The 23271-nt window shown below is 41.1% G+C and overlaps 1 protein-coding gene across 1 annotated transcript in view; it reads left to right on the top strand.

Moving 5' to 3' along the window:
• LOC122926661 (carbonic anhydrase-related protein 10-like) overlaps positions 1-23271 on the top strand; it is a 493040-nt gene that overhangs the window by 369909 nt on the left and 99860 nt on the right. Inside the window, exon 6 of the mRNA XM_044278105.1 lies at positions 22714-22786. Coding sequence (XP_044134040.1) covers positions 22714-22786 — 73 coding nt within the window. The remainder of the gene's footprint in view (positions 1-22713; positions 22787-23271) is intronic.

Below are 23271 nucleotides of genomic sequence, written 5' to 3'. Positions count from 1 at the left end.
ATAACTGGATTCGTCGACAACGAATCCAGTTATCGAATATAATCGATTACATCGATTAATCGTTGCAGCCCTAATTGCATCCCTTTAAATCCCTTCCCATACTGCATAACTTTGTGGTTTTTACAACTTCCTGGAGTGTGTGCATGCTGGATGCTACTACTGAGTCTTCTACAGATACGTTTTGTTCATTCATTTGTATTTTCCTGTTTGCTGGATCCCAGGTGACCCTGACTCCCTCCGTATCAAGTGTAGGGAGCCGGTGGTCGTGTCCCCTTACTATTATAGGGTGTTCAGGTGTTATACAGTCGAGGAACGAGGATATGCGATCATCTACCATTGAGATTTTTGCATAGGCTGAGCAGTTAGGGAGAGAGCCAGGTCTGTTGCAGGGCTATCCCTTTGGTTCCTTAGTTTTGGATCCAGTCAGTCGGATCTTCATTTTGTGTCTTCTAGTTTTCTGTACACCTTCCGTGACGTGTTTGTTGCTCTCAATTCTCTAGCTAAATGTCTTGTGAAACAAAGGGAGTGTCAGTGTGCTGGTGATAACTGAGTAGAGGGAGCGTGGCTGGGCTGTATATCAGCCAATCAACAAACATCAACACTCACAGCAGAAAAACTAGGGATTGTGGGGATTGTAGTGTTTGTAGTTTTGTGAGAGAAGATCAGGCACCATGATACTGGTTGTATGTACAGTCGTGGCCAAAAGTTTTGAGAATTACATAAATATTGGAAATTGGAAAAGTTGCTGCTTAACTTTTTATAATTGAAATTTGCATATACTCCAGAATGTTATGAAGAGAGATCAGATGAATTGAATAGTCCTTCTTTGCCATGAAAATTAACCTAATCCCAAAAAACCTTTCTATTGCATTTCATTGCTGTCAATAAAGGACCTGCTGAGATCATTTCAGTAATCATCTTGTTAACTCAGGTGAGAATGCTGACGAGCACAAGGCTGGAGATCATTATGTCAGGCTGATTGGGTTAAAATGGCAGACTTGACCTGTTAAAAGGAGGGTGATGCTTGAAATCATTGTTCTTCCATTGTTAACCATGGTGACCTGCAAAGAAACGCGTGCAGCCATCATTGCATTGCATAAAAATGGCTTCACAGGCAAGGATATTGTGGCTACTAAGATTGCACCTCAATCAACAATTTATAGGATCATCAAGAACTTCAAGGAAAGAGGTTCAATCCTTGTTAAGAAGGCTTCAGGGCGTCCAAGAAAGTCCAGCAAGCGCCAGGATCGTCTCCTAAAGAGGATTCAGCTGCGGGATCGGAGTGCCACCAGTGCAGAGCTTGCTCAGGAATGGCAGCAGGCAGATGTGAGCGCATCTGCACACACAGTGAGGCGAAGACTTTTGGAAGATGGCCTGGTGTCAAGAAGGGCAGCAAATAAGCCACTTCTCTCCAAAAAAAACAATCAGGGACAGATTGATCTTCTGCAGAAAATATGGTGAATGGACTGGGGCAAAGTCATATTCTCCGATGAATCCTCTTTCCGATTGTTTGGGGCATCAGGAAAAGGGCTTGTCCGGAGAATAAAAGGTGAGCGCTACTTTTTTAGTAAACAGTAAAGCATCCGGAGACCATTTATGTGTGGGGTTGCTTCTCATCCAAGGGAGTGGGTTCACTCACAATTTTGCCCAAAAACACAGCCATGAATAAAGGATGGTACCAAAACACCCTCCAACAGCAACTTCTTCCAACAATCCAACAACAGTTTGGTGAAGAACAATGCATTTTCCAGCACGATGGAGCACCGTGCCATAAGGCAAAAGTGATAACTAAGTGGCTCGGGGACCAAAACGTTGACATTCTGGGTCCATGGCCTGGAAACTCCCCAGATCTTAATCCCATTGAGAACTTGTGGTCAATCCTCAAGAGGCGGGTGGACAAACAAAAACCCACTAATTCTGACAAACTCCAAGAAGTGATTATGAAAGAATGGGTTGCTATCAGTCAGGAATTGGCCCAGAAGTTGACTGAGAGCATGCCCAGTCGAATTGCAGAGGTCCTGAAAAAGAAGGGCCAACACTGCAAATACTGACTCTTTGCATAAATGTCATGTAATTGTCGATAAAAGCCTTTGAAACGTATGAAGTGCGTGTAATTATATTTCACTATATCACAGAAACAACTGAAACAAAGATCTAAAAGCAGTTTAGCAGCAAACTTTGTGAAAACTAATATTTGTGTCATTCTCAAAACTTTTGGCTACGACTGTAGAGGTATGGGTTCTGGTTGAGTCACAGCCTGCAGCCTTAATGCAGTTTTTCAAAAATTAAGTTACTTTACCTTTAATCCCTAATTGCATTTTTCAAAAGTCACTTATTTCACCTAAATGCAGCAACGCATCAAGGGAACAATAGCATGTTTTTAATTAGCAGGGTCAGCTTTACCAGGCATTATTATGGGGTTGATCCTGTTGACAGATGCCTTTTAAGAGTTATGTCTGTGAAGGTTCTCATTTATCCAGGTCATGGTATATCTCTAAAGAATAAATCAAGGCAACTGGACGTACTGTAGATTTTTTTGAAAACGTTTCACTCGTTCTTTCAACGAGCTTTCTGAATTCTGAGTGACTGTACAAAAATTCTGGGAATAAATATGTAACTGAATCAACATCTGGTAATTATACCCAGCATTGGGTCAAAGGTGTTGATTCCATTATCCGAATTTGGATAAGGAGGTCGATTGGTACAAACGAGGCGTGAAGGAGGCCATCTACGTAAAAATGGAGAAGCCAAGCTTGAATAGAGGCGGGGGGGTGGGGGGGTGGTTAGACATCTATTGTCTGCCACATACAATGCTGTCTTGACACCTTTGTCTGGGAAGTCTTTATCACCTACTGACTCCAATAAGGATAATGGAATCAACACCTTTGACCCAATGCTGGGTATAATTACCAGATGTTGATTCAGTTACATATTTCTTCCCAGAATTTTTGTACAGTCACTCAGAATTCAGAAAGCTCGTTGGAAGAACGAGTGAAACGTTTTCAAAAAAATCTACAGTACGTCCAGTTGCCTTGATTTATTCTTTACAGATTTACCTTTAAGAGTTAGTTGACATGTTAGAACTACAAAATCTACAGCTGAAATCATAGGCTTATGCTCAGATTTCTACCACAGATAAGCGGTTTGATGTGCTCTGGATCCACATGAGGAGTAGTCCCATACAAAGAGGCTAAGCTGTCTTGGGCTAATCTGCTGGCTTTTTTTAGACAAATCCACAGAAATAAGTATTATGCTACTTAGACTTGCAGACTTCTTTCCACACAGAATCGTTTTCCATTGGAGAAACCCTATTCACATGCATGGGATGTGGACTATTTGCTGGATATGATACAACCGTTGCTCTTTACGAAAACTTTGTATTAACCCATAAAATATACACAGATTTGTGCAGACATTTTACATTCAAATACTGAAAATATTATTACTGCCTCTAATTGGGATCACATCCCTGATTATATAGAAAGATATGCTACCAATAATCGGGAGCACATCCCTGATTACATAGGAAGATATGCGGGAGCACATCCCTGATTACATAGGAAGATATGCTTCCGATAATCGGGAGCACATCCCTGATTACATAGGAAGATATGCTGCCTATAATCGGGAGCACATCCCTGATTACATAGGAAGATATGCTTGCGATAATCGTGAGCACATCTCTGATTACATAGGAAGATATGCTGCCGATATTCAGAAGCACATCCCTGATTACATAGGAAGGTATGCTGCTGATAATCGGGAGCACATCCCTGATTACATAGGAAGATATGCTGCCTATACTCGGGAGCACATCCCTGATTACATAGGAAGATATGCTGCCTAGAATTGGGAGCACATGACTGACTATATACAGTAGGAAGATATGCTGCCTATAATCAGAAGCACATCCCTGATTACATTGGAAGATATACTGCCAAAATAGAGAGCACATCCCTAAATATATAGATAGATATGCTGTCGATAATCAGGGGCACATTTCTGATTACACAGGAAGATATGCTGCCGATAATTGGGAGCACATGCCTGATTACACAGGAAGATATGGTGCCGATAATCAGGAGCATATCCCTGATTACATAGGAAGATATGCTACCAATAATCGGGAGCACATCCCTGATTACATAGGAAGGTATGCTGCCTATAATCAGAAGCACATCCCTGATTACATTGGAAGATATGCAGCCTATTATCAGAAGCACATCCCTGATTACATTGGAAGATATACTGCCAAAAATAGGGAGCACATCCCTAAATATATAGAAAGATATGCTGTCGATAATCGGGGGCACATTTCCGATTACACAGGAAGATATGCTGCCTATAATCGGGAGCACATCCCTGATTACATAGGAAGATATGCTTCCGATAATCGTGAGCACATCCCTGATTACATAGGAAGATATACTGTTGATAATTGGGAACACATCCCTGATTACACAGGAAGGTATGCTGACGGTAATTGGTGGGACAAAACTGACTACATAGGAAGATATGCTGCTGATAATTGGGAGAACATCCCTGATTACATAGGAGGGTATGCTGCCGATAATGGAGATGACATAGGAAAGTATGCTGCAATAATTGGCAGCACATCTTTGATTATATAGGGAGATATGCTGCTAATAATCAGGAGCAAATCCCTGATTACATTGGAAGGTATGCTGCAGAAAATTGGGAGAACATCCCTGATTACATAGGAAGGTAGAAGGTATGCAGCCGATAATTGGGGGGACAAGACTGACTACATAGGAAAATATGCTGTTAATAATCAGGAGCACATCCCTAATTACATAGGAATATATGCTGGTGATAATTGGGATAATTGATTACATAGGAAGATGTGTTGCCGATAATTGGGAGCACATCCCTGATTACATAGGGAGAAATGCTTCCTATATCCGGGACAACATCCCTAATTTACACAGGAAGGTATGCTGCCGATAATGGGGGGGGGGGGGGGCAAGACTGACTACATGAGAAGGTAAGCTGCCGATAATCGGGAGCACATCCCTGATTACATAGGAAGATATGCTGTCGATAATCAGGAGCACATCCCTAATTACATAGGAAGATATGCAGCCTATTATCGGGAGCACATCCCTGATTACACAGGAAGATATGCAGCCTATTATCGGGAGCACATCCCTGATTACACAGGAAGATATGCAGCCTATTATCGGGAGCACATCCCTGATTACATAGGAAGATATGCTGTTAATAATCAGGAGCACATCCCTAATTACATAGGAATATATGCTGGTGATAATTGGGATAATTGATTACATAGGAAGATGTGTTGCCGATAATTGGGAGCACATCCCTGATTACATAGGGAGAAATGCTTCCTATATCCGGGACAACATCCCTAATTTACACAGGAAGGTATGCTGCCGATAATGGGGGGGGGGGGGGGGGAAGGGCAAGACTGACTACATGAGAAGGTAAGCTGCCGATAATCGGGAGCACATCCCTGATTACATAGGAAGATATGCTGTCGATAATCAGGAGCACATCCCTAATTACATAGGAAGATATGCAGCCTATTATCGGGGGCACATCCCTGATTACACAGGAAGATATGCAGCCTATTATCGGGAGCACATCCCTGATTACACAGGAAGATATGCAGCCTATTATCGGGAGCACATCCCTGATTACATAGGAAGATATGCTGTCGATAATCAGGAGCACATCCCTGATTACATAGGAAGATATGCAGCCTATTATCGGGAGCACATCCCTGATTACACAGGAAGATATGCAGCCTATTATCGGGAGCACATCCCTGATTACACAGGAAGATATGCAGCCTATTATCAGGAGCACATCCCTGATTACACAGGAAGATATGCTGCTGATATTCAGAAGCACATCCCTGATTACACAGGAAGGTATGCTGCCGATAATCGGGAGCACATCCCTGATTACATAGGAAGGTAAACTGACGATTATCGGGAGCACATCCCTGATTACATAGGAAGATATGCTGCCTAGAATTGGTAGCACATGACTGACTATATACAGAAGGAAGATATGCTGCCTATAATCAGAAGCACATCCCTGATTACATTGGAAGATATACTGTCTGCATCCGTTGCTCCATTCCGTGGCCCCCACACGATTATGATTAGATTATGTCCTATTCTTTGCAGACAAGAATAGGCATTTCTGAAAATTGCGGAAGGCACACAGGCAGAATCCGCGATTTAGCGTATCCGCAATTTGCAGACCGTAAAAAAAAACGGCACATTCGTGTGAACGAGCCCTAAGGGCAATGATGACTAAATTTCATCTCCTAAAGCTAAGGGGTCCTAGTTGTAAAAATTAGCTATGGAACTGCATTTTATAAAATAAGTTAAAGGGCTTAGCCACTTTGCAATATTTTTACTTTACTCATGTTTTTTGCCCCTTTGCCTTCCATATTGTTTCTCCACTGCTGGTTTAGGACCTGTCCACTTGTTTTTTTCAGCTCTGACCCCTATAGATGACATCACACAGAGCGGCTCCATAGGTTCCTCCATCCTGCCACCATTACATGCTCCCATACTGTCTTCTGCTGCGCCTACTCCACATCAAGAGTTTGTCATTTGTGCAGTAGAAACAATTCTCAGTCTCCATTGTGCCATCCAATGTAGCCAACTGAAGTGAGCATGCAAACTGTGAAAGCCTTCATTTGCTTAGTGCAGGGGTAAGCAACCTCCGGCACTCCAGCTGTTGTAAAACTACAACTCCCTGCTCTGCTCTTCTAAGAAATATAGAAATGAATGGGGAATGCTAGAAATGGAGTGCCAGAGGTTGCTGACTCCTGGCCTCGTACTGCACAGATACTAAACTCTTGATGTGGACTATGCACAGTAGAAGACAGGGTGGGAGTATGGAAGGATGGGGGGAGTGTATGGAGCTATTTTTTGTGATGTCATCTATAGGGCCATATTTTGGGGCACCTACCCTACACGGCAGTATGATTACTTTGAAACACATTTTGGAGGTGACAGCCTGCCCTTAATCAGCAGCATTAACCCCATATATGTCTAGTTTAATCTGTTGAATCATTATGATAAGTGCTCTTTAAAGGGGTTCTGCACTTTCATTTAACTGATGATCTATCCTCTGGATAGATCATCAGCTTCTGATCGGCAGGGGTCCGACACCCGGGACCCCCGCCAATCAGCTGTTTGAGAAGGCAGTGGCGCTCCAGCAGCGCCGCGGCCTTCTCACTGTTTACCGCGGGGCCGCCGGCCCACTGACGTCACGACTAGTATCAACTAGCGTGGGCGCGGCTAAGCTCCATTTAAGTCAACAGAGCTTAGCCGCGCCCATGCTAGTTGATACTAGTCGTGACGTCAGTGGGCTGGCGGCCCCACGGTAAACAGTGAGAAGGCCGCGGCGCTGCTGAAGCGCCGCTGCCTTCTCAAACAGCTGATTGGCGTGGGTCCCGGGTGTCGGACCCCTGCCGATCAGAAGCTGATGATCATCAGTTAAATGAAAGTGCAGAACCCCTTTAAGGATGCAGCTAATTTTGGAGCGTATTTTTCCATTTTGTATCTGACTACATTCCAAGACCCAACTTTTTTTTTTCCACTTCCCTTGTTGGTTCTACAATCACTGTTCATCATAGTATGACAAGGGGTGAACACCCAAGATCAGAGTTTTCTTGTATGACAGGAAAGATAAAACATTTTTTTTTACTGTGGTTTGTGTAGTGGCCTCCAATGTAAAATCAGTCAGGACACCCATAACATACCGTATGCTACATAACAGTAGTTGATCTTCTTTCAAACAGTTTATAAAGAAAAAGGTGATATAAAAATGCACTTAAGGCCCCTTTACATGGGCCAACGATCAGGGTAATAATCAGGGGAAAGCTTTCCAATGAAAGATGGCTCCCAATAACTGCTCTGTGTAACGGTGTCACTGATTACACGATGAACATGCTATACACTCATTCATCAGAAGAAAGCATGGTTGATGCAGTCACCAAAATCATTGTTTCTGGGCAGCAGATCATCCTGGGTAAATCAGCTGCCCAGAAGCAACACAGCAATCACTTTTCACCATACAGAGGAGATGATTACTACATGTTAATGCAGCTCTCACCTCCTCTAACGATCTGGCAATTATTGGGCAAAAACGGTGCGTTCCTACTAACTCCCTGCTGTGTTGGCTCGTTACCTTATCAAACTGACACTGCAGTAAACCATTAAGGGCAAACTAAACAGAGGCAGAATGTCCTTCTGCGGGAAAAGTAATACCGTAATTGCCTCCTATGGCAGAAATAACCTCCAGCAAGTATTTCTTAACCCTAATCATCACGTTTAAATTATGAATAATCCTACTGAAAATTGAACTTTTACATTGAAAATAGGAATTTATGAGTTGCATAAATATAGCTGAAACATATCACAGGTATTACCCCCTCTGTGACATAAATTTTAGCCTTAAAGGGGTTGTCCCACAAGAAACAAGCCATTGCCTATCTTTAGGATGGATAATAAATATATGAACACGGGGGTCCAACAGATCATGAGAAAAGGTGGCCATGGATGTCATATACCATTCCATATGCTGTCTATGGGACTGACGGGGACGAATGTTAAATGACACAACAAGCATTAATTATATGTTTTACAATCAAAACTATAGTAGTCCTCTTTCCTTCCACACTTACAAATGACAGATGTCCCCTTAGGAAATAGAATTGGAAAGAATCAAGACATTGCAGACATACTTTACTAACACTCTATAATATCAAGATACATCCAATATTTTTCTACTGGGAACCTTACTTTCTTAATTTAAACCTGGGGGTGTAATAATCCTGGAAAAAGTAAAATTGTTTACTTATTTTGTAGGCGGCATGGCAGTCCAAGGGGAAATCATTGTATTGGCAGTATTTCAAACCCACTCCTGACACTTGCATTGAGAGACTGTGTCATAAAAGGTATACACAGACTTTGCAGTAAAGCCTGTTCGTGGACAATTTCCGTTTCCTTAGGAACAACCTTTATAGCATTTTTTAGTGTTGGAACGTTGGGATCTTTAAGAGCTAAGGGTTATTTAGGTGGACAAGCTTGTGTCAACCCATCATTGCTAAATGAAGAGCTTGCATACCCTGCAGACAAGCTATACCTGCTACATCAATGTCAAGATATAGTAGAGAATTTCTGAGTTTGCTCCCTGAAGTCTATTCGGTCTTTATTATTATTTTAGATGGAGTAATTAAAACAATTCTGATCAGAGAACCTACAAGAAATGCCAGTACTTTCTCCCCTTTCTTTAAATTGATCTCATGTTGCAATCAAAACTAAGAAATAGACGTGGCCACCCTTACTTTGGTTCTAATTTAAAGAAAGTGTACCTAAACCTTTGTAAATAATATTTTTAATATAGTTAATTTTTTTGACTAGCGAATATTGCATTTTAGAATGATAGCAGAAGAAAAAAGCACCGCGGCACTCACATTGCATTCTAGAATCCATACTTTTGTACACTGCTATGTAAGGGAATACGGATTCACTGTGGCAGCACTGAACACTGCACAGGCAGAAGCTGGCATAGCACATCTCTGCTTTTGCCTGTACCAGTGCTGCTCTGCTAAAGCTTGGCATGAATAGGCTATGTCAGGCTTTAGGAGAACAGGCAGAGGAGTGATGTGCTATGGAGCTCCTGCCATGCGTTCAGCTCTGCTAATAGCCTGTACCGATATACTATGCAGGTTATTAGTGGAGTGGAGCGAGTGCAGGGCAGGAGCTCTATATCACAGCCCTCTTCTACCTATGCCCGCTCTGCTGAAGCCTGCCATAGCCCATCTACACCAGGTTTAGGGGGCCAGCACTAGTACAGGCAGGAGCAGCCTGTACAAGGCTCAGTGCAGTCACACGGGAGTCCGTCCCCCCATTCTACAGGAGTACGGACTCTAAAGCGTAATAGACACTTGACTATTTTACTAGTAGAAGTTTAAAAAAAAAAAAATAATTTAAATGTGTTACAAATATTATTTCTGTCACATGTGGAAAACATTTTAATAGTTTACCCAAAGGTTTAGATACACTTTTAAAACCTCATTCACACATCAGTGTTTTGGTCAGAGAATTCCATCAGCCCCCGCAGACATAAGGTATAAGGGAAAGTTCTCCACCTGACTGATGAAAATTACTGAGCAAACACTGATGTGTGAATGAGGCATAAGGCTTCACATTTTTCATGAAACCAATTCAGTTAATATCACTACATGCTAGTAAAGCCCTTGACAGACTGCAATTAACTGCACAACCACTTGGTGGCCACATGTAGACTTTTATATAGGAAAGAGACCTTGTGATACAATACAGCAAAATCATCTTGTTTTGAAAAGCTGCTAATCTTCTGGCGGACTTATCAGGACATGTCCAGCCAAGACGAGCAGTAAGGAGTCAGGATGAGCGAATTTCTTCAAAGTCACTTCAGGTCTGATCTAGCCTAACTGACCGTTCCATTCAGGGCCGAAAATAAAACCAAATTGAAAGCTCTCTGATTGCCTGGAAAGTCTCACTCTTTCTCACACCTTCATGTTCTCGCTCTAATTGTCTCAAATCAAATCACACAATATTTAGGTTTAGTAGATTCTGAACTTTTTCAAATGCCAGGTTACATTTCCACAATCTAATTTCGCACAACCACTAGACCATCATTAAATTTAAATAGATTTAATGATCCTTTAAAAAGAAATGTAAAAAAAAAAAGTCTGCATTTAATGGAAGTAGTGCATGTTTACTCTTCACATCCACACATATACAATGTATCACATCATCTTTTTCCTGAACAAAAATGTAAATTAAAAAAAAAACTATTCCTATGCCTAAAACACTACAAAAATGTGGAGTAATGCATAGTAACTGCAAATGCTAAACATCAAAGAGGGACTAAATGTTTAATAATATATCCTCAAATATAAAAAGCCAGAATTTTAATGGTAAGATTATTTTGAACCTAGTATTCAAGTGAAAGAATGGAAAATTTCCACCACAGAGTCAAACCAGTTCCTCAGAGAGCATCCCTCTGCATACTGCCTAGGATGACTGACTTCCTCAGATGTAGGAGAATTCCATTAAGGTCCAAATAAACCTAAATGGTTAAAAATACATGATTCATTGGAATCGATGGTGTAACAAGCAAGTGGTTCACAATGATAATATGATTTAGACAAGTTGTCAGACTTCAATTGTGGGGTCAGGATAACATTTTTGAATGGAACCAAATAGAACTAAATGATAATAATGTTTATGGTCACATACTTAAAGGGGTTGTCCCACAAATAAATATTCTACGGTTTTCGAAACAGACCTGGATCTGAATACATAAGTAATTGCATGTAAATAAACATTTAGCATAGCCACTGAGTTAATTCAATAAAATGTAGTGATGAGCGGGAGGTGCCATATTCGATTTTGCGATATTTCGCAAATATTCGAATGAATATTCGTGTTATATTCGTCGAAATCGAACATTCGTAATTATTCCAATTATCGCGAATAATATACGATTTTTTTTTTTTTTCGCGTATTGCGATTATTTATCTTGATAGTATAAGGCAACGTTCCTATGCTAATTGACTATGGCTAGGCTAATATGTGTATTTTACGAAATTTCGTGATTTGCTCTAACTTCGTCTCTTAGAATATTACGAATATTCTAAAAGACGAAGTTAGAGCAATATTACGAAATTTCGTAAAATACACATATAGATTGTAATTTAGCTAATATAGTGCTATAATCCCTTTTTTTGCCTCTAAATTTTTTTTGCCTCTTCTGAACTTAAGTTTTGTAAAATATGTACACTATTAAAAAATATTACTATAGCAGTATATTAGCTTAAATACAATCTATGTGTATTTTACGAAATTTCGTAATATTGCTCTAACTTCGTCTTTTAGAATATTCGTAATATCCTAAAAGACGAAGTTAGAGCAATATTAAGAACATTTGCAAAAGCCGAAATTGCGATGCGAGTTATATAATACGAAATAATCGCATGAAGATTTCAACTTAGCACTGCTATATTCCATATTCTAGCCTAATATGGAATATAGCTGTGCTAAGTTAGCACTGCTATATTCCATACTAGGCTAGAATATGGAATATAGCAGTGCTAAGTTGAAATCTTCATGCGATTATTTCGTATTATATTACTCGCATCGCAATTTCGGCTTTTGCAAATGTTCTTAATATTGCTCTAACTTCGTCTTTTAGAATATTACGAATATTCTACAAGACGAAGTTAGAGCAATATTACGAAATTTCTAAAAGACGAAGTTAGAGCAATATTACGAAATTTCGTAAAATACACATAGATTGTATTTAAGCTAATATACTGCTATAGTAATATTTTTTAACAGTGTACATATTTTACAAAACTTAAGTTCAGAAGAGGCAAAAAAAATTTAGAGGCAAAAAAAGGGATTATAGCACTATATAAGCTAAATTACAATCTATATGTGTATTTTACGAAATTTCGTAATATTGCTCTAACTTCGTCTTTTAGAATATTCGTAATATTCTAAAAGACGAAGTTAGAGCAATATTATGAACATTTGCAAAAGTCGAAATTGCGATGCGAGTAATATAACACGAAATAATCGCATGAAGATTTCAACTTAGCCCTGCTATAGTCCATATTAGGCTAGAATATGGAATATAGCAGTGCTAAATTGAAATCTTCATGCGATTATTTCGTGTTATATTATTCGCATCGCAATTTGCGAAATTTCGTAAAATACACATATAGATTAGATTGTAATTTAGCTAATATGGAATATAGCAGTAAGTTGAAAACGCCACTGACTGGAGCAGCCAGGAAGCCAGGAATCCAAAGGACAGGTAAGAACAACTTTAGAGAAGTGGGAAAGAAAAAAATATAATAATAAAAAAAAAAAAAAAAGAATATTCGAATTCGCGAATATATAGAACGATATTCTAAATATTCGCGAAATCTCGAAATTGCGATATTCGAGAAAAAAATTTGCGATTCGAATATTCGCGCTCAACACTAATAAAATGCATCTGTATAGCGCCACCTGCTGTTTGTTGTTTTTCTTATTTCTTTGTCCTGCTCACTGAGATGGTCGCACATGCTCAGTTTCATCCTTCAGCTGCCTCCTGAGCTGTGATAGGGAGAGCTGAGACACGCCCCCTGAGCTGCAGCAGAAAAGACACTCCCCCTGATCTGTCAGCTTGATATAAATCTAGCAAAACAATGAATGGGGAGATCTCTGGGTCCATGTGAGGTACAGGACTGGTTCTAGCTTTGTTAGAAAGAGATTGTCATGAATTATACAATGTCTCGATGTCTGGCTTTCAATTTTTACATTAATTATAGGATAACCCCTTTAAGTGTAAGCATGTGACTTGTCATACATGTGACATAGGAAAACAAGTAATCCAGTAGTCTTCCTACTAAACAAAAAAGCGAGTTGTTGTGTGCACAATTACTTCACAATGAAGTGGAAATATCTGCTGCTCTTTTTAAATCTTTCTGATATGTTTTCACCAATTCTCAGTCCTCTCTTCATTGTATAGCCACCAGCTCTCCACACTAATTGATGCACACAGTTCTTTGTTATTCCTCTTGCACGCAAATGTGTGCTGTCCGTGCTGCACAGACACCGGCCGTGGGCCAGCCGCATGCGGATCGCGACCATGGGGTCCACGATCTGTCCATTCCACAAAAAGATTATATTTTTTTGCGGAACGGAAGCACGGAAAGGAATACCACAGAAGCCTTGTGTAGTGCTTCCGTTCTGTGGTTCCATTCCGCACCGCATCTCCGGATTTACGGACCCGTTCAAGTGAATGGGTCTGCATCTGTGATGCGGAATGCACAAGGCTCTTGTCCCGTGTATTGTGGACCCGCTGTATGCAGACCGCAATACAGCCATGGGGGACATACGGTCGTGTGCAAGAGGCCTTAGTTTGAGACAATCCCCCTGCTATTGTCTGCTCTATCCAGGAGTGTCTTAAACTACAAACGCACAGTATGCATAGATTAGTCTGAGAAGCTGGTGGAAATTTAAAAGAGGACTTGAAAGGCCTACACCAGAAAGATTATGCACATATTGTGATTTTTTGAATCAGAGGGTGACTTTAGTGTTATAATCAATACGAAGGTCACATCAGAGCTTAATAATTTTTTTTAAAGGATGTTATGTTTTTTAATGTCTTTCCATTTGATGTCTTTAATGTGATCAGTTGGTCCAATCCAATGTACGGCATTGTGTTTACGCACTTTGCTGTGTCTACTAAATCACCAAAGGGATGCCTACACAACAGCCTGGATCTCAGAAAACTCCAATCTCAACCATTTAACCCCTTAGATGCTGCAGCTGATATTGGCAGAGACATATAAGGGGTTTCTAACAGTCACTGACCTCACCATTGCCTACCACCCCCATGACATGATCTTGGTTTGCCGATCTGTTTCTTAGGCTGCTAGACGCCAAATAATAATGACCTTGAGGCCGGCCAAATGGAGGCTTATATAAACCCTGCAAGAGGCAACGTCTAATAGGCTGTCAGCGTAATAACGAAAGGTGTAAAATCCAGCAATACAGAAGTATTGTATTACATCAATTTATGTGAAGTTCAAGTCAACTAGTGGTAAAAACTGTTTACATTAAAAAAGGAAAAAAATAAAACTTCACTACAATGCTATCTTATGTCAAAAAGCAAAAATAAACATAATGGGTATTGTTGCAACCGTAATGACCCAAACTATTAAATTATCTCATTATTTAACTTGCATAATAAACAGCATAAAAATTGCTGTTATTGTTTATTCTCCCTTCAAAAGAGGAAATAAAAGGCAATGAAATAAGGCTACTTTCACACTTGTGTTCAGAGCGGATCCGTCTGGTGTCTGCACAGACGGATCCGCTCCTATTATGCAGACGATGGGATCCGTTCAGAACGGATCCGTCTGCATTATATTTTAGAAAAAATTCAAAGTGTGAAAGTTGCTCAGACGGATCTGTCCAGACTTTACATTGAAAGTCAATGGGGGACGGATCCGTTTGAAATTGAGCCATATTGTGTCAACTTCAAACGGATCCGTCCCCATTGACTTACACTGTAAGTCTGGACGGATCCGTTTGCCTCCGCATGGACAGGCGGACACCCGAACGCTGCAAGCAGCGTTCGGGTGTCCGCCTGCTGAGCGGAGCAGAGGCCAAACGCTGCCAGACTGAGGCATCAGCGGATCCGCATCCACTCAGAATGCATTAGGGCAGTACGGATGCATTCGGGGCCGATTGTGAGAGCCTTCAAACGGAACTCACAAGCGGAGCCCCAAACGCTAGTGTGAAAGTAGCCTAAGCATATTTATCTAAAAATACCAATGAAAACAGCAGATCTAGGGTATAACTCTACTGTCATTAACCTGTGGGAAAATGTTCCTATGCACATAAATAACTTTGCAAAGACATGGGGAACACCATATGAATTTCACATTAATATAGGTGTAGAATTTTCTTTAAAATCCCTGTGAAATTTGACATGTGTGACCACACCCTACAAGATTACTATATATATAGCAGTCGAGATTTGTTTTAGGTCCGATTCACCAAATTGTTTCAAAAGTTTGGTTCGGACCTACTACTTCTACCACTACTTTTGGTCAGAAAGATGGTGCTGCTACTACCCACATTCTGGCTCTGGGTCTTTCTTTGGAACCCTTCTGTAGCCTGGACATTTTTGGGCATCTCAGATAATGTTGTGCACTACGCTGTGTCGTGGTGTAGTAAACTCGTATATATGCTGCTAGTTTGAATATAATCAACAACCCCCAAAAAATAAAAATAAAATATTAAAAATGTGTAAAATAGGAAAACGGATTTGGGCCTAAATGCGTTATCTCTCCCAGATACTTTTGTGTGCTATGCTATCTATTAGTGTAGTAATCGCTTATATATGCTGCTAGTTTGAATACAATTAGTCCCCATAAAAAATATATTGGAAATGTGTTTGTGAATACAGAAATAAAGGAAATTTGATTTAGGCCTAAATTTGTTATCCCTCACAGATACTTTTGTGTGCTGGCCTGTGTATTGGTGTTGATCACCTATATGATAGTTTAACTAAATTGAACAAGGACCCAAAAAACATTTTACCCACACCGTAGGTATTGCAGTAATGACGTATATGCTGCTAAATTAAATTGAAAGCACCCCTGTGAGGAATGTGGAGTTATGATCTAATTCCAGCCATGATCTAATTCCAGCCATTTGCTTTCAGCTAGCAGAGGAAGCAGACTCCACAGGGGGCCTGGCTTCAAAACAGACCACATGTTTACAGTTCATACCCCACTCAGTACCACTGGAAACTCAGTTTCTCTGGCAGGATGAATACCGGTGGGGGGCTGAGTTGTTCATCAAAACAAACAACAGACATTATGGTAGTGGGAGTTCATAAGGGATTATGGATTGCCCATCCATCACAGCCATAAACCAGTTACATATCTGCGGCCCTGGGACTAAGGCGGACGTGCCCCTGGTCGTTGTTTGGGGGTCGCCAGGAAGGGGAGATACAGATATCTCCCAGTTGTAACATAATACCAGTGCCATGTTTGGTCTCCACTTGTAGCTGGAACCCAGCCGGATACGGTGCTGCCAGAACTATCTCCCTGTGATCTTCCGGTGATGAGCTATGATCCATAATGGGTTTTTGGAGTCTGAGTTGCCTCACTGGACAAAGGGGAAATAAGGTCCTCCCAGGGGAAGGGAGGGGAGTGGCCGAATACAGGTGAAATGGCCCATGCAGGCAAGAGGCCAGGGTCTTTCTCTGAAGGGGGCCACATCGAGTAATGTGTTTGGGGAGACCTGGAACTGCTGACATGACTGCCCAATGTGACTGCCTCATGTGACTACAGCTAAGGATTGCAGCAACCAAGAACTCATTATCATAACACAAAGGACTACTGTTTAACCCTGTCTGTACTTCGTCATCTGTATTTTCACATCCAACCATTTTATATATCTGTGTATTATTATTATTATTATTATTAAAGCGCCATTCACTCGATAGTGCTATACATATAGTAAAGGGTATACATACATAATACAGACAATTGCACTAAGCATGTACAAGATGAGTTACAAACTGATACAGAAGGAGAGAGTGCCCTGCCCATGAGGGCTTACAATCTAAATGGTATGGGAGAAGGACACAGTAGGAGAGGGTAAAGCTGGTCATGGAGGTGTAGAGGCAGCAGGGTCACTGGTTGTAGGCTTGTCTGAAGAGGTGGTTGAAACGTTTCAGCAAATAGACATACCCCCAACCCTATAACAGAACCCGATCTGGCAGCCATTTTACATTATGTGTTTTGCCAGTGTAGGGAGAGATTTCATTTTGGAGCAGGGACAGTTAGGGACACCAAACGCTAGCTAATAGGGCTACAAACGTTCTAGCTGTGCTATCGATAGGTGTGATATACTTATAATATACTTTCTAACATAGAAATTATATTATAGTATTTTTGTATTGTGCAGCAGTTGTGTGAAGTTCTGCTGCGATACCGCAGCTAGATAGAAGGACAAACGCTATTGGAGTAACTAATTGCAACTGGTGTGATATACCTGTTGCCCCCCAAAAAACTGCTTGAGGGCTGCCATATACCTTCTTCCACAAAATCCTGATTGAGGGGTGCTATATACCTGTTTCCGCCAAATACTTATTGAGTGGTGCTATATACCTGTTTCTGCCAAATACTGATTGAGGAGTGCCATATACCTTCTTCCACAAAATACTGATTGAGGGGTGCTATTGCTATATACCTTCTTCCACCAAATACTGACTCAGGCCTGCGATACACCTGCTTCCACAAAATACTGATTGAGGGGACCCATATACCTATTTCCCCCAATAAATCATTGAGTGGTGCTATATACCTGTTTCTGCCAAATACTGATTGAGGGGTGCCATATACCTTCTTCCACTAAATACTGATTTAGGGGTGCTATTGCTTTATACCTTCTTCCACCAGATACTGATTGAGGGCTGCAATACAATTGCTTCCACAAAATACTGATTGAGGGGTGCCATATACCTATTTCCGCCAAATATTGATTGAGGGGTGCCATATACCTTCTTTCACAAAATACTGATTGAGGGGTGCTATTTCTATATACCTATTTACACCAAATACTGATTGAGGGCTAGGATATACCTTCTTCAACAAATACTGCTCTTCTCTACGGACTTAGGCAGAGGGTCATTTAGAAAATGACAGGCAGAGGAAGAGGCAGACCGTCCACAGGGATGGTAGGGATCGGGCAGGTGCACCAGGCCGGAGCCTAAGTGGGAAGTTGGAGAAGGAGCGTGCGATAACTTTAAAGGGTGCACCAGAGTTGCTTGAGTGGCTCTCTAAGCCTTCCGCTTCTGCACCCTCCTCATCCTCTGTATCTGCACCCTCCTCCTCACTCTCTACTGTGTGCACCCCCAAAGACATCACCACCATAGCCCCTCCACTCAAGTCAGAGAAATTTTTTTCCCATTCATTTTCAGACCTTACCGATGTGCAGCCATTCTTGGCATCGGATGAGGAAGAGGATGTAGCAACTGCTGCCACCCAGCTGTCTGACAAGAGTACCCAGGTCAGCCCAAGGAGTATGGTCGCCTCTGTTGCTGCCTACTCCGAATTTTCTAATTTTAGCGGTGGTAAAGGTTACGATGATGACGTGTCGATGGACGTCACGTGGGTGCCCACAAGAGAGGAAGAGGAGGGGGGTTCATATGGAGAGACGGAGCAGCAGATAGGGAGGAGGAGAAGCAGGCAGAACTCGCAGTGCACAGGAGGCAAAAAGCAGACTGCAAATGTATCTGAAGTGAGCCATCCACCATGCACGGTCACATCTTTTTTTAACGTGTCAGCTGCTGACAATAGTGTTGCCTGTGCTGTCAACGCATAAGTTGCGGTAAGCCCAACACTCACCTTAAGAAGGCATCTGGCCTCCCATCACCGAGCCCAGTGGGAGCAACGCCGTCAGAACCCACAAAGCCACACTCCTGGTGCTCCATTTCCTGCCTCTTCTCCTCTCTCCTCCCATTTGTCCTCCACTCCACCTTCCACCCCGCCATTGTTGCGTTCATCTGGCATTGTGCCCTCTTATCACACCCTGTGCAGTGCCCCTAGTTATTCCCTATACTGTGCCCTCTTATACCCTTTTATCTGGGCACAGTATGGTGGTGTTATCCGGTCACTGTACAGAGGTGTTATCCGGTCAATTTATGGCGGTGGTATCCAATAACTGGATGGCCATAACTGTATTCTTTTCCTTGCCCACGCCATCCTTTTTTAGACCTGGCATGAGCGGGAAAAATATGCAGATTGCGGTGCTAAGGACCTTTGCGCCACAATCTGTGTCAGAAATACGCCTAACATAGAGGTATTTCTATATAATAAATTACCACCTGATTGTATTATTATTTGGGGGTAAGGCTAATATATTTATATTATATAGATTCTAGTGTATTACACTGTGACCGGTATTTCCCAGTAGAAAATAATCCATGGGAAACACAATCCTTATCCCTGAGCACCAGGACCAGGTAACGCTCTGTCAGTACATGGCAGCCTCCCCTCTCCGCCACGCTGCTCCGCTGTGTACTGGTGCTTATTCTGACACTAGGGCTGGGTTCACATCCTATTTTTGCCATCCATTTAAAGAGGACCTTTCACTACTGTACAAACTAAAAACTAACTAGATCAGTGGGCAGAGCGGCGCCCAGGGGTCCCCCTGCACTTACTAGTATGCCTGGGCGCCGCTCCGTTCGCCCGGTATAGGCTCCGGTGTCTGCGCTCCCTCTGACTGATTTTTTGTAGGAGGCGTGTCCCTTGCTGCAGTGCTGGCCAATCGCAGCGCAGCAAGGGACACGCCTCCTACAAGAAATCAGTCAGAGGGAGCGCAGACACCAGAGCCTATACCGGGCGAACGGAGCGGCGCCCAGGCATACTAGTAAGTGCAGGGGGACCCCTGGGCGCCGCTCTGCCCACTGATCTAGTTAGTTTTTAGTTTATACAGTAGTGAAAGGTCCTCTTTAATGCATGCCAAAAATGTGTGCATTAACAGATGCCTCAGACTGATGCCATACAGTGGAGTCCATTCACCAAACAGTTTCATGGTAGAAAAAAAAAGATTAACATAAGAAATCTAACAAAAAAGTAAATTATTGAAATTTCACCTCCATTTTCCTTTAATTCTTGTGGAAGACCTCAAGGGTTAACAAAGTTTGTAATATCAGTTTTGAATAATTTAAGGGCTGTAGTTTTAAAATGGGGTAATTTATGGGTGGTTTCCATTATGTAAGCCCTCAAAATCACTTTATAACTTAATTTGTGATTTACAAAATGGTTTTGGAAATTTTGTTGAAAATTTGAAAAATAGCTTCTAACGTCCTCAAAAAATAAAATAACATTTATAAAATTATGCCAACATAAAGCAGACATATGGGGAATGTTGATCGATAACCATTTTATGAGGTTTTACTATTTGTCTTAAAAGTAGAGAAATTCAAACTTCGAAAATTGTGAATTTTTCTAAATTTTGGGTAAATTTTTATAAATGAAGGTGACTAAAATTTACCACTGTCATGAAGTACAATGAGAAAAAAATAAGAAAACAATCTCAGAATGGCTTGAATAAGTAAAAGCGTTCCAAGTTATTACCACACAAAGTGACAAATGTCAGATTTGCAAAAGTCGGCCTGGGATTTAAGGTGAAAAGTGGCCTGTCACTAAAAGGGTTCAACAGAACCCATAACCATAAAAAAATTCTGTTTACGTTCCGTCTTTTGCGTTCCGTATACGGACCGTATACGGAACCATTAATTTTAATAGATCCGCAAAATAAACGGAAGGTACTCTGTATGCCTTCCATTTCCGTATTTCCGTTTTTCCATTCCGTTCAAAGATAGAACATGTCCTATTATTGTCCGCATAACGGACAAGGATAGTACTGTTCTATCGGGGGCCAGCTGTTTTGTTCTGCAAAAAACTGAATGCACACGGGCGTCATTCGTAATTTTAGCGGATCCGTTTTATGCAGACCTTAAAATACCGAAAAGCCATACGGTCATGTGCAAGAGGCCTTACTCACGAGCTTTCTATTTTTTTTCTATTTTGACTGACAGGAGTAGGCAGTGAAAACATCATCACGCCTGGCCCTGTCAATCAGGCACAGAAATTGCAAAGAGAGCAGAGCCTCTAGGTATAACTTCAAAGACCCCATTACTCTTAGAGGCTCATTTGCATATACAGTGCCTTGCAAAAGTATTCACCCCCCCCCCCTGACTTTTTCCATATTTTGGTGCCTCACAACCTGGAATTAGCATGGATTGTTTGAGGATTTGCATCATTTAATTCATTAATTTACATAACATGCCATAACATAAGATATTTGTTTTTTTTTTTATTGTGAAGCAAACAACAAATAGGACAAAATAACAGAAAAGGTTAATGTGCATAAATATTCACCCCCCCCCCCCCCCCCAGTACTTTGTGGAGCCACCTTTTGCAGCAATCACAGCTCCAAGTAGCTTTGGATAAGTCTCTATGAGCTTGTCACATCTTACCACAGGGATTTTTACCCATTCCTCCTTGCAAAACTGCTCCAGCTCCTTCAAGTTGGATGGTTTGCACTTGTGAACAGCAATCTTTAAGTCTGACCACAGATTTTCTATTGGATTGAGATCTGGGCTGTGACTAGGCCATTCCAACACATTTACATGTTTCCCCTTAAACCACTCAAGTGTTGCTTTAGCAGTGTGTTTGGGGTAATTGTCCTGCTGGAAGGTGAACTTCCGACCTAGCCTCAAATCACACACAGAGTGGTACAGGTTTTGCTGAAGAATATCCCAGTATTTAGCACCATCCATATTTCCCTCAACTCTGACCAGTTTCCCAGTCCCGGCTGCTGAAAAACATCCCCACAGCATGATGCTGCCACCACCATGTTTCACTGTGGGGATGGTGTTCTTTGAGTGATGTGATGTGTTGTGTTTGACTCCTGATACATAAAACACAATCCAAAGATCCAAAGAAGGTGTACTTTGTTCTTCTCATGGCTGTGTGTGTATATATATATATATATATATATATATATATATACTTAGGATGCAATAGGTATATATCCTATACTTAGGATGCAATAAGCCGTACATGTTTACGACTAATTCTGTATTTGAAGACTTTTATGAGTTTGTTTTCTGCAACACATGATAAAATGTATTCGTGACTAGTAAATAATTCTACGAATTAGAATTTCTGATTTTTTCCAGTGAAGCAGTAGATTTCTTAGCATTTATCGTACCTGCTTAATGCTAAGCAAAAACAAGAAGTCTAGGAGACGTAGGAAGGCTTATTTAAGGTGAAATATATTTAATCAGATTACAGCTTGAACCTTGAGATGCTAACTTTTTCAGAAAGTTTACATATTTATTAAGATATTTGTAGTAATGCTGTTTCTTCTTTCCACTACATGCAGTACATTATAGCAGTGCTAAGAAATAAATTATAACTAGATTTTTGCATTTGCATAATGAATCATGCATGAGTTCAGCTACGTTTTACATCAGAATGCATTTGGCAAACTATGATTAAAAAAAAATATATGTTTTATTCTCACTGCATTACCAACACTAATTCTGGGGTCTCCTGCTTTGAAGGTGGCGGACAACTCCAATCCATTTCTCAACAGGATGTTGAACAGAGAAACCATCACAAGGATATCTTTTAGAAGTAAGAATTCTGAAGATCCCATGGGGTAAAGCAATATCCTTTTAACTTGCAGACGTTGGAGCAGAGATATGATCAAAATGAAATGTGTGATATGTTATCAAGTCTCCAGTGGAAATTTGACCTGATCATTCAACTGATTGATAATATAATTCTGTAGAACAACATCTAGGGAAAGGTCTGGTAGTACAATGTGTACAGAAGTGTAATAATTGAGAATGTTCAGTCATCACAATGGCGGGGTAGTGTTAAAGCTATTGGGTGAATTTATAACATATGGATTTTTTTTTTTTCCCGAAATGAACACTGAGACACTGAATATACATAGCGTACACTATTAGTAGAGCTTCACAGGAACATAACATCTATAAAAATCTTCACTGGCAGACACCCCAGATTCTACTGCTCAAGTTCAATCTGCAGTTACTTTGCAGTTTGGCTCTACAAGCTTCTAGAAGTGCTAGTTTTACTGTCGCTGAGCTGGATTG

Source organism: Bufo gargarizans, chromosome 2, assembly GCF_014858855.1.
Source record: "Bufo gargarizans isolate SCDJY-AF-19 chromosome 2, ASM1485885v1, whole genome shotgun sequence".
Classification (NCBI taxonomy): Eukaryota; Metazoa; Chordata; class Amphibia; order Anura; family Bufonidae; genus Bufo; species Bufo gargarizans.
Note: the sequence above shows the minus strand (reverse complement) of the source record. Positions and strands in the feature narration are given on the sequence as shown.